Source organism: Littorina saxatilis, linkage group LG16 (genome assembly GCF_037325665.1).
Source record: "Littorina saxatilis isolate snail1 linkage group LG16, US_GU_Lsax_2.0, whole genome shotgun sequence".
NCBI classification, from domain to species: domain Eukaryota; kingdom Metazoa; phylum Mollusca; class Gastropoda; order Littorinimorpha; family Littorinidae; genus Littorina; species Littorina saxatilis.
In genome coordinates, this window is record NC_090260.1 from 47,631,177 (window position 1) to 47,643,252 (window position 12,076).

At 45.5% G+C, this 12,076-nt stretch overlaps 2 protein-coding genes and 1 non-coding gene across 3 annotated transcripts; 1 reads left to right on the forward strand and 2 right to left on the reverse strand.

Moving 5' to 3' along the window:
- Nucleotides 1-404: 404 nt before the first annotated feature.
- LOC138950123 (large ribosomal subunit protein bL9m-like) lies at nucleotides 405-4,399 on the reverse strand. The gene is made up of 4 exons (XM_070321878.1): nucleotides 4,349-4,399; nucleotides 2,459-2,560; nucleotides 1,106-1,186; nucleotides 405-631 (listed from the first exon to the last, which is right to left on the reverse strand). Exons 1-4 carry the CDS (start codon nucleotides 4,349-4,351, stop codon nucleotides 476-478), a joined length of 342 nt encoding a protein of 113 aa, XP_070177979.1. The 5' UTR covers nucleotides 4,352-4,399; the 3' UTR covers nucleotides 405-475.
- A 2,038-nt stretch (nucleotides 4,400-6,437) lies between these two features.
- Trnar-gcg (transfer RNA arginine (anticodon GCG)) lies at nucleotides 6,438-6,511 on the reverse strand. The gene has a single exon. It is a non-coding gene; the product is annotated as a tRNA-Arg (tRNA).
- Nucleotides 6,512-6,595: 84 nt separating this feature from the next.
- Nucleotides 6,596-9,739, forward strand: LOC138950124 (large ribosomal subunit protein bL9m-like). The gene is made up of 3 exons (XM_070321879.1): nucleotides 6,596-6,700; nucleotides 7,914-7,994; nucleotides 9,513-9,739. Exons 1-3 carry the CDS (start codon nucleotides 6,620-6,622, stop codon nucleotides 9,666-9,668), a joined length of 318 nt encoding a protein of 105 aa, XP_070177980.1. The 5' UTR covers nucleotides 6,596-6,619; the 3' UTR covers nucleotides 9,669-9,739.
- Nucleotides 9,740-12,076: the final 2,337 nt, after the last annotated feature.

The window sequence follows — 12,076 nt, forward strand, 5'->3', positions numbered from 1 at the left end:
TGTGTGACTGACAGAGAAAGACACTGACAGAGATAGATATGCAGAAGACAGAGATAAAGAGAGAGAGATAGCTTGACATGAGGACGGAGAAAAGCAGACAGAGCGAGACGGACAGAGGAGGCAGACAGAGCGAGACGGACAGAGGAAGGCAGAGAGAGGTTCCAGGAGACAGGGAGAATGAGAGTGACCCCGACCAAAGAGAGAAAGCGATCATGACGTCAGTGAAAAGTGACCTCCCATGAGCACACTTTCAAAAGAAAAGGGCGTCGTACCCAGCAGACAAGAGTTACAAATCAGTGCTCAAGTATTCACTGCAATGTCATGATTACTTTCCTGAACTGCCCAGCCGTGTGCTTGCCTCACTGTTTGCAAGGGGCGCAACTCTGCCACAACCAGAAAGCAAGTTATTTTGCAACATTGTATTTTCACATGCACCACAAACAAACACACAAAAAACACGTCTTTTAACTTTCTTTCAAGAATCTCCCAGACTCTCAGCCGACTGTTTTGTCTTCTTGATTTTTGTGGTCGGCAACCAGGTGGGGGGTAACTCTATCCGCTCGTCTTTGGACGGATCGTTGTGTCGTAGGACTACTCTCCCTTTCACCATCACCGACTTGACCCCGTTGACCTGGAAGCAGAAAATATTCTTTTGAAATTAAAAAGATATATAAGTTCGTGAAAGAAGGTCGTGTTTAATGAAAATCTTATCATGCACAAAAATATCCAGGCACAAATGGATGTGAACATTATTCATCTTATTCAATATTTTCTGCAAATACAGTCATCAAGCTGATAACTAAATGTACAAATAGACATTCACAATTAAAATTGAAAAAAACTCTGTTGAGGGAGAGACCAAATAGTGAAATTCAGAAAACAATAATTACACAGACAGCAAGACAGAAAAAACGACACACACACACATGCATACAAATTCACACCCACACACACACAAACTCACATGCATGCACACACACATGCATGCACACACACACACACACAAACTCATCCCCCCCCCCCCACATGCACACACACAAACTGACACACACAAATTTGCACCCACACACACACGCACATCAAAATTATCATTGTGTGCACTTACAGTAATTCTGAAGTTGAACTCTTCGGGCCCTGTGATGGCTTCTTGGGGCAGTGTGATGCAGCTTTCTTTTACTTCCACACCCTGAAAACACACCAACAAAATCATTCTTCTTCTTCTGCTGGGCTCATGGGCTGAAACTCCCACATTCACTTGTGTGTTGTTTTTTGTTTGCAAAATTGGGTTTTTACATGTATGACCGTTTTACCCTGCCATTTAGGCAGCCATATGCCAATTTTGGAGGATGCATGTTTGGTATATTCATGTTTTTATTAATCTATAACCTAGCATTCTCGGAGGACAAGGATTACAGGATCTTTTCCGTGCGTACTTGGTCTTGTGCTTGCAAGTACACACAAAAGGGGATAAGGCCACATGTAAGTTGACCTGGGAGATCCGGAAAATCTCCACCCTTAACCCAACCTCCGCGGCCTGAATTAAAACACAACCTTCCGCATAGGAGACCATTGTCTTATTCACTTGGCCGTTGCACCCTATCATTCAAAGCACTGTGCTCTTTCGACCTTCACCGGATTACGCTTTGCGTGACACAGGCCAGATGAGGTGGACCATGTACGACCCAAACTTTGTAAAGAGAGATTCCAAGTCAAAAGTACAGGTTGTAAACGACCCTGGACTTCCAAATTAAACAAATGTTGCTGCCCTTCTGCAGAATATGGGATGTATTAGTGGAGGGGGGAAGACGGGGGCTGTGGCGGGGTGGTAAGACGTCGGCCTCTTAATCGGAAGGTCGAGGGTTCGAATCCCGGCCGCGGTCGCCTGGTGGGTAAAGTGTGGAGATTTTTCCGATCTCCCAGGTCAACTTATGTGCAGACCTGCTAGTGGCTTATCCCCCTTCGTGTGTACACGCAAGCACAAGACCAAATGCGCACGGAAACGATCCTGTAATCCATGTCAGAGTTCGGTGGGTTATAGAAACACGAAAATACCCAGCATGCTTCCTCCGAAAGCGGCGTATGGCTGCCTTAATGGCGGGGTAAAAACGGTCATACACGTAAAGTTCCACTCGTGCAAAAACACAAGTGTACATGGGAGTTTCAGCCCACGAACGCAGAAGAAGAAGTGGAGGGGGGGGGGGGGGTGGGTGACAGCTTCAGTTCAAAACGAAATAATTGCGACAAGGTGAGTCAGCTACACAGTGGAAAGAATTCATGTGACTTTGCTGTGCACAGCGGAACTCCCCTTAATAAGACCTCCATAAATCCGGAAAAAAATCAGGTTTTAAAAAGGAGGGAATCTTGAATCAGGGGGTCTTAAAAGGTGTGTGTGGGGGGGGGGAGGGGGGTGGGGGTGGGCTGTATCCTCTTTTCAGGACAGTCCCATCCAGGTACTCACAGCCTTTCTGAGAGCGACTCGGACGTTCTTGGGGGTGAGCACCCAGCTGTTGTCTCCTGACATGGGCACCTTCAGGTACATCCCCGCCAGCTGCTTCACCGTCTGTAATCATGATAACGATCAAAACAAGGCATCGCATGTTTACAAAATTCCACATAAGAGAATCACCTGCAAATGGATATTAAAACCTCATCTACAAAAAGCCAACTGAAAGAACTTCAATCGATGCTAATTGTTTAATGTTACTTGATCATGACAGATGCCTTGGACTTTCTTTCTTTATTTGGTGTTTAACGTCGTTTTCAACCACGAAGGTTATATCGCGACGGGGAAAGGGGGGAGATGGGATAGAGCCACTTGTCAATTGTTTCTTGTTCACAAAAGCACTAATCAAAAATTTGCTCCAGGGGCTTGCAACGTAGTACAATATATTACCTCACTGGGAGAATGCAAGTTTCCAGTACAAAGGACTTAACATTTCTTACATACTGCTTGACTAAAATCTTTAATAATAATAATAATAATAATAATAAATAACTTTTCTATAGCGCGAGTCCCATCAATTGGCTCCAGGCGCTTTACAAATTCATTATAGAATAAACTAGCACAAATCAACAAGCATACAAAGCATACATTTAACTGAGACATAACACCAAGAACCCAAGCACTAAGCAAAACTTAGCGTACAATTACAAAAATTGACTATATTCCATACAAGAATCACTTAACAAGGGTAAAAGGCGAAACAGAATCCGTTAGTCGCCTCTTACGAGACATGCTGGGGAGCATCAGGTAAATTCTTCCCCCTAACCCGCGGGGGGTGATGCCTTGGACTAATGCTAATGTTACAACACAGCTTTTCTTTTTTCCAATTTCTTTCTTTATTTGGTGTTTAACGTCGTTTTCAACCACGAAGGTTATATCGCAACGGGGAAAGGGGGGGGGAGGTGGGATAGAGCCACTTGTTAATTGTTTCTTGTTCACAAAAGCACTAATCAAAAAATTGCTCCAGGGGCCTGCAACGTAGTACAATATATTACCTTACTGGGAGAATGCAAGTTTCCAGCACAAAGGACTTAACATTTCTTACATACTGCTTGACTAAAATCTTTACAAACATTGACTATATTCTATACAAGAAACACTTAACAAGGGTAAAAGGAGAAACAGAATCCGTTAGTCGCCTCTTACGACATGCTGGGGAGCATCGGGTAAATTCTTCCCCCCAACCCGCGGGGGGTCTTTTTTCCAATACTTTGTATGATTACGGATATGCACACCTGCAGCGCCCACCCTTCACTACCAGAAGAAAAGAAACACACACAAAACACAAGTCTGCACCTCCTCTTGAAAATGTACACATGTATACATTCAGGGATTGGCTTGGGCGTCGGTCATTGGTCTTTTGCCATGTTAAATTCGGAAAAGACCGACACCTATGGGTCTCAATCCGTCAACTGACTGATAGACATGCAGCAGTCAGTCAGCTCGTCTTATTTTTGTCTGCTGTCTTTTTCTTTCTTTTTCCCCCCTTCCTTACTTAATTGAAATGAATATGTTTATTGTGTCCTCAGACCTTTTATTCTTCTTCATGTAAGTCCATTGGAAAATAAACAAGAAAATGAAAAAAAGATTTGAATTTTCCTCTCATTTGTACATTGTAAACAACTTTCAGAAGTTTCTCCTCCCTGCCGTAAAGCACAATTGCGGCAGTCCTGTGGTGGAAGGAAAGTTTATTTTCTTGACTGATTGGTTTGCAAAATGACTGATTGATTCATGGCTGAGTCAGTCAATGGACCGCTAGTGGACAAAACCCAAGCCATTGATCCCTGTACATTAGTAACACAGTCACATACATATGTCAAAACAATCAGAATGCACACCACCTACCATTTCACCGTACACTCCCAGAGGTTTTGCTTCTTCTTTTATTCCTTTCTCCTGTACAAAAAATCAAAAGAAACAAAGTCAAAAATAATATTGTTGCATACATTTTTCTGTTACCACAGTAACACTTTTTTTTTTTTACATTTAGTCAAGTTATGACTAAATGTCATAGAGGGGGGAATCGAGACGAGGGTCGTGGTGTATGTGTGTGTGTGTGTATGTGTGTGTGTGTGTGTGCGTGCGTGCGTGTAGAGCGATTCAGACCAAACTACTGGACCGATCTTTATGAAATTTGACATGAGAGTTCCTAGGTATGATATCCCCATACGTTTTTTTCATTTTTTTTATAAATGTTTTTGATGACGTCATATCCGGCTTTTCGTGAAAGTTGAGGCGGCACTGTCACGCCCTCATTTTTCAACCAAATTGGTTGAAATTTTGGTCAGGTAATGTTCGACGAAGCCCGGACCGGTGTACTCTCACGCCGCCCCGTCCCTGCATTCGCTGCTCCATGAATGTAGGCAAAACAAAAGAAATGATTTTTGGAGGAAAGAGTGATAATTGTGGTCCCCAAAAAGTGAGAATAAGCGACAAGGAAGTTGAACTTGTGGAAACCTTCAAATATCTTGGGGTTTCAATTGACAATAAGCTGACTTTTAGTGATCATGTTCATGCTGTTTATAAGAAAGCTCAGCAGCGACTTTTTCTTCTCAGGAAGCTTAAATATTTTAATGTCAATCAAAGTGTTATGGAACTTGTGTATCGCAGTTTGATTGAGAGCATACTGACTTTTAACATTGTGACATGGTATGGTACCACAAATGTTAAAAACAAAGCTAAACTCCACCGCATTGTTGCGACGGCTAGCAAGCTTGTTGGGCAACCCCAACGACAGCTGACCAGTCTCTACGAAGCTGCCATTAAGCGGAAAGCTCTCAAAATTGTCCGTGATTCGATCCATCCTCTCAACCCCTGTTTCGAAATTCTCCCTTCAGGTAAACGTTATAAGGTCCCTTTGGCACGCAAAACCAGTTTAAAAAGTCATTCCTGCCTTCTGCAGTCACCATTTTAAATTCTTCTCGCATCACGTAGAGGCTGGTCGGCTGGGAAAAAAACAAACAATGTGTACATGTGAAGGTGTGTGGTAAATATTTGTAATGTGATTACTCGGCTGTGAAACCCAACTCCTGTGATATGAGAGGGTAAATTTACATAGTGCAATATCCTATTTGATTGTATCCCTTTTATGTTTTATGTTTTATGTGTGTCGTCCTATACAATTGTTGTTATAATCGTTTACAGGCAGGCAGGGTGTGCCGAAGAAAAATTTCCATTTTTATGTAATATTTTAATGGACAATAAAGTGCTGTTATTGTTATTGTTATTGTTATCCACATCTGAATTTTGTTCCGCTGCCAGACCTGTCGATTTTACAGACGCTCCAGGGAGGGAAGTCGGGTCGTTGCGGTAGGCTACCCTCGGAAGTTGACACTGCACTCCTGCTGAGTCACTTCGACGGTGTTCAGTAGTGGGTCTGTCCCGAGCTAACGGACTCAACCCACTACCTACTATGCCCCCTACTAACGACATTGACTGATAAGTCGCGGAACCAGACTGAGTGAGCGTCCCCTCCAGAGAGCAGACCGCCACCACGTCCCTCCGTCGACCCCCCAGAACGTCACACGTTGAAGACTGACAGCAGAAGTACTATTCAGGGAAGGATGGAACAGGAACAATGAGACAAAGGTCACCATGAGAGCTCCGGGCATGAAGGGCCACAAGAGCAAGGACATTTTTATAATTTTTGGATGATTAATGAGATGAGGATGATTATAATGATGATGCTATGGATTTCCAATTTGGTTTGAGACTACGTGACAGGGCAGCACTCTACGCTTACTGTCATAATATATCCTGGTGTTAACCAGGCCCGAGAGCTGCCGCAACTGCGGTGTTGGTCAGGTAAACCTGAGCACCCTCAAAGTCGCATTCGTTAAGAGAATGACACTCGGCTGTGTGATTCCAGCCTTCCCATAGGAACCATAGCACTTCCACTCTGGGTAGGAGCCGACCGTAACCCGAAAAACTCACATGACCCTGATGGGATTCGAACCCACGACCTCCCGGCCCGCAGCCCGATGCGCTAACCACTGCGCCACGGGGGCCGGTCCCACAGTAACACTTATGACTACCAACTCTTTATCCGAAGAAAACCGCATTGTTGTCTTATTTTGATCGTTATCATGATTACAGACGGTGAAGCAGCTGGCGGGGATGTACCTGAAGGTGCCCATGTCAGGAGACAACAGCTGGGTGCTCACCCCCAAGAACGTCCGAGTCGCTCTCAGAAAGGCTGTGAGTATCTGGTTGGGACTGTCCTGAAAAGAGGATACACCCCACCCCCGCCCCCCCTCCCCCCACACACCTTTTAAGACCCCTAGCTGATTGAAGTATCCCTCCCTTTTAGAACTTTATTTTTTTCCCGGATTTATGGAGGTCTTATTAAGGGGGGTTCCCCTATACACAGGAAAGTCACATGATTTCTTTCCACTGTGTAGCTGACTCACGTTGTCGCAATTATTTTGTTTTTAACTGAAGCTCTCACCCCCCCCCCCCCCACTAATACATCCCATATCTGCAAAGGGGCAGCAACAATTTTTTAATTTGGGAGTCCAGGGTCGTTTACAACCTGTACTTTTCACAGGGGTGGGACTTTTCCGCGAATCCGCAACTTACGAATTCCGCTGGAGTAATCTATTTTTCCGCGTCCCATTAGTCATTTTGTGCTTCAATGCATTGAATCATACTATTGGATTATGGATACATGGTTCATTACGTAAGAATGCACCATTACAATGTTACCATTGTTGTGTTGTTGGAGTTTTTTTTGTAAGGGGGGGGGGGGGTGAGAAGAATGTCTTTTTTTTTACCTTATCAAAACGTCAAGTTGAAGTTTAGTCTCAGAATGCACCAGATTGTACAGATTTTAATGTACCATTTCCTCTTTTTTCATCACAAGAGAGTCCCACCCCTGTTTTGACTTTGAATTTCTCTTTACAAAGTTTGGGTCGTACATGCTCCACATCATCTGACCTGTGTCACGCTAAGCGTGATCCGCTGAAGGTCAAAAGAGCACAGTGCTTTGAATGATAGGGTGCAATGGCACAGTGGATAAGACGCTGGCCTCCTATGCAAAAGGTTGACTGTTTAAATCCTGGCTGCCCCTGGTGGGTTAAGGGTGTTGATTTTTTCGATCTCCCAGGTCAACTTATGTGCCTTATGTGCTAGTGCCTTATTCTGTTTTGTGTATACATTCAAGCACAAGACCAAGTGCATGTACGCACGGAAAGATCATGTAATCCATGTCAGATTTCGGTGGGTTATAGAAACATGAAAGTATCAAGCAAGCATCCTCCAAAATTGGCGTATGGCTGCCTAAATGGCAGGGTAAAACCGTCATACATGTAAAAACCCATCCCTGCAAACAAAAAACAACACACAAGTGAACGTTTCAGTTTCAGCCCATGAGCGCAGAAGAAGAAGAATGATTTTGTTGGTGTGTTTTCAGGGTGTGGAAGTAAAAGAAAGCTGCATCACACTACCCCAAGAAGCCATCACAGGGCCCGAAGAGTTCAACTTCAGAATTACTGTAAGTGGCAAGTGCACACAATGATGATTTTGATGTGTGGGTGTGTGTTTGTGTGTGTGTGGGGGGGTGTGAGTATTTGTGTGTGTGCATGCATGTGTGGGTGTGAGTGTGTGTGTGTGTGTGTGTACATGCGTGTGTGGGTGTGAATTTCAAGTGTTTGCGTGTGTGTGTTTATGTCATTGTTTCTTGTTGGCTGGCTAGCTGTCTTGTTGGCTGGCTAGCTGTCTTGTTGGCTGGCTAGCTGTCTTGTTGTCTGGCTAGCTGTCTTGTTGTCTGGCTAGCTGTCTTGTTGTCTGGCTAGCTGTCTTGTTGTCTGGCTGTCTTGTTGTCTGGCTAGCTGTCTTGTTGGCTGGCTAGCTGTCTTGTTGTCTTGCTAGCTGTCTTGTTGGCTGGCTAACTGTCTTGTTGTCTGGCTAGCTGTCTTGTTGGCTGGCTAGCTGTCTTGTTGTCTGGCTAGCCGCGTCTTGTTGGCTGGCTAGCTGTCTTGTTGGCTGGCTAGCTGTCTTGTTGTCTGGCTAGCTGTCTTGTTGTCTGGCTAGCTGTCTTGTTGGCTGGCTAGCTGTCTTGTTAGCTGGCTAGCTGTCTTGTTGTCTGGCTAGCTGTCTTGTTGGCTGGCTAGCTGTCTTATTGTCTGGCTAGCTGTCTTGTTGTCTGACTAGCTGTCTTGTTGTCTGGCTAGCTGTCTTGTTGGCTGGCTAGCTGTCTTGTTGGCTGGCTAGCTGTCTTGTTGGCTGGCTAGCTGTCTTGTTGGCTGGCTAGCTGTCTTGTTGTCTGGCTAGCTGTCTTGTTGGCTGACTAGCTGTCTTGTTGTCTGGCTAGCTGTCTTGTTGGCTGGCTAGCTGTCTTGTTGGCTGGCTAGCTGTCTTGTTGTCTGGCTAGCTGTCTTGTTGGCTGGCTAGCTGTCTTGTTGGCTGGCTAGCTGTCTTGTTGGCTGGCTAGCTGTCTTGTTGTCTGGCTAGCCACGTCTTGTTGGCTGGCTAGCTGTCTTGTTGGCTGGCTAGCTGTCTTGTTGGCTGGCTAGCTGTTTTGTTGGCTGGCTAGCTGTCTTGTTGTCTTGCTAGCTGTCTTGTTGACTGGCTAGCTGTCTTGTTGGTTGGCTAGCTGTCTTGTTGTCTGGCTAGCCACGTCTTGTTGGCTGGCTAGCTGTCTTGTTGGCTGGCTAACTGTCTTGTTGGCTGGCTAGCTGTCTTGTTGGCTGGCTAGCTGTCTTGTTGGCTGGCTAGCTGTCTTGTTGGCTGGCTAGCTGTCTTGTTGGCTGTGTATTATTGTTCTCTGAAGTTCAATAGTTAGTCTCTCCCCAATAGAGTTTTTTCAAATTTTTATTTTAAATGTCTATTTGTGCATTTTAGTTATCAGCTTGATGACTGTATTTGCAGAAAATATTGAATAAGAATGAATAATTTTCACATCCATTTGCGCCTGGATATTTTTGTGCATGATAAGATTTTCATTAAACACGACTTTCTTTCACGAACTTATGTATCTTTTTAATTTCAAAAGAATATTTTCTGCTTCTAGGTCAACGGGGTCAAGTCGGTGATGGTGAAAGGGAGAGTAGTCCTACGACACAGCGATCCGTCCAAAGACGAGCGGATAGAGTTACCCCCCATCTGGTTGCCGACCACAAAAATCAAGAAGACAAAACAGTCGGCTGAGAGTCTGGGAGATTCTTGAAAGAAAGTTAAAAGACGTGTTTTTTGTGTGTTTGTTTGTGGTGCATGTGAAAATACAATGTTGGAAAATAACTTGCTTTGTTGTTGTGGCAGAGTTGCGCCTCTTGCAAACAGTGAGGCAAGCACAAGGCTGGGCAGTTGAGGAAATTAAGCAATCAAGACATTGCAGTGAATACTTGAGCACTGATTTGTAACTCTTGTCTGCTGGGTACGACACCCTTTTCTTTTGAAAGTGTGCTCATGGGAGATCACTCTTCACTGACGTCATGATCGCTTTCTCTCTTTGGTCGGGGTCGCTCTCTGTCTGTCTCCTGGAACCTCTCTCTGCCTTCCTCTGTCCGTCTCGCTCTGTCTGCCTTCCTCTGTCCGTTTCGCTCTGTCTGCCTTCCTCTGTCTGTCTCGCTCTGCCTTTCTCCGTCCTCATGTCATGCTCTCTCTCTTTCTCTCTGTCTTCTGCATGTCTATCTCTGTCTGTGTCAGTGTCTCTCTCTGTCAGTCACACACACACACACACACACACACACACACACACACACACACACACACTCCTTTTCTCTTGCTCACACTATTTTCTCTCACGCACACACACACACACACACACACACACACACGATTAATGTTGCAGACAAAAATGTTATGTTCTAGCATTTTTATTTCAAGCATCAGTATGCATCCGAGTTCATTTAAAAAAAACACCAGGTTTTACAAAAAAGTCAAACATTCAGGGCAGCATGGACAGTTAAAAAAACCCAAGGCATCACAAAAAAGGTCAACTGTTGGTGAAAGGACATATGCATGTGCATAACTCCTAAAAGCAAAAAGAAATTCACTTTTCCTGCCCACCTCTGCAGAAAATAATGATATGGCCTCACAAAGAAACAATGATCACTAATAGTAGAAGTCATGAGGAAAATGTATACTGTTCAAAAAAAGAAACGCATAGCTTGTAATATTTGGTTAATTTAGTTATATGGCTACAAGGATATCCACCAAACTGCAGAAAATGTTTATCTGGTCGTCGACCTTTCGTCCATTGCCACAAGTGAGCTCTGCACGTGACGCATGCGTTATCAGTGGCTACAATGTCAAAATTGCTCATTTGGCATGACCACTCGTCATGCTTCAGTGTAATCTCGTGAAACTCGGGGAATATTGAGCTCTCACCATGTCTTCCAAAACCCATAAAAGCGGATTGTTCGCCACAAAGAAATCAGACGACAATTCAGCGACGAAAGATGGCCCGATTGAGCAGAGAAGACCGCCAAATTGCATTGGGTCGTTTACAAGCAGGCCAAAGTGAAAGTGCAATCGCCAGGCACTTCCACGTGTCCCAGAGCACCATCAGTAGACTGTGGGTCAGGTTTCAAGCCACTGGCTCCGTTGCTGACTTGCCATGAGCGGGAAGACCAAGGGCGACAACTGCTGCTCACGACCGCTTCATACGGCTCCGCCACCTCCGGAATCGTTTCCTGTCAGCCTCATCTTCTGTCCAGGCTCTCCCCGGGCCACACCGATTATCGGACCAGACCGTGCGGAACCGCCTGCATGAAGCTGGTTTGAGAGCTCGCAGACCTCACAGAGGAGCTGTCCTCACCCGCCGCCATCGCCAGAACCGAGTGCAGTGGGGCAACCAGCACCTTCGCTGGACCGTCCGGAATCACTGGAGACACGTGTGGTTCAGCGACGAGTCCTACTTCCTGCTCCAGCGACATGATGGTCGGAGGAGGGTCTACCGGAGAGTAAACGAACGTTACGCGCCCAACTGTGTGGATGAGGCACCCGTTCATGGTGGTGGAGGCGTCATGGTGTGGGGGGCGATCAATACCGCTGGAAGGAGCACCCTGGTGCACGTCCAAGGGCGCATAACTGCCCAGCGATACGTGGAGGAAATTCTGCGCCCACACGCCCTTCCTCTTCTGGCTGACCAGGATGCCATATTCCAGCAGGACAACGCTCGCCCGCACACAGCACGACTCACCACCCAGTTCCTCACCGACCACCATGTCCAGGTGCTTCCCTGGCCATCCATGTCGCCAGACATGAACCCGATAGAACACCTCTGGGATGAATTGGACAGACGTGTGCGCAGGCGAGAAGAAGCGCCGGCAAATCACCGCGATCTATTGCAGGCACTTCAGGAGGAGTGGGACACCATCCCACAGCAAGATATCCGGCATCTGATCCAGTCCATGCCCAGAAGGTGCCGGGCAGTTGTTGCTGCTCAAGGCAGTCACACCCCCTACTGACTTGACAGCCTCGGCACCCAATCATATTGATTGACTGATTGATTTGAAAATGCAAATTAACTGTGTGTGCATTCAACTGTGTCCATACCAAATTTCAAACAAATAATCTAAATATTGGATTTTCTGTTAATTTTTCGAAAAATAAAACAAATTTGGCAAGTAG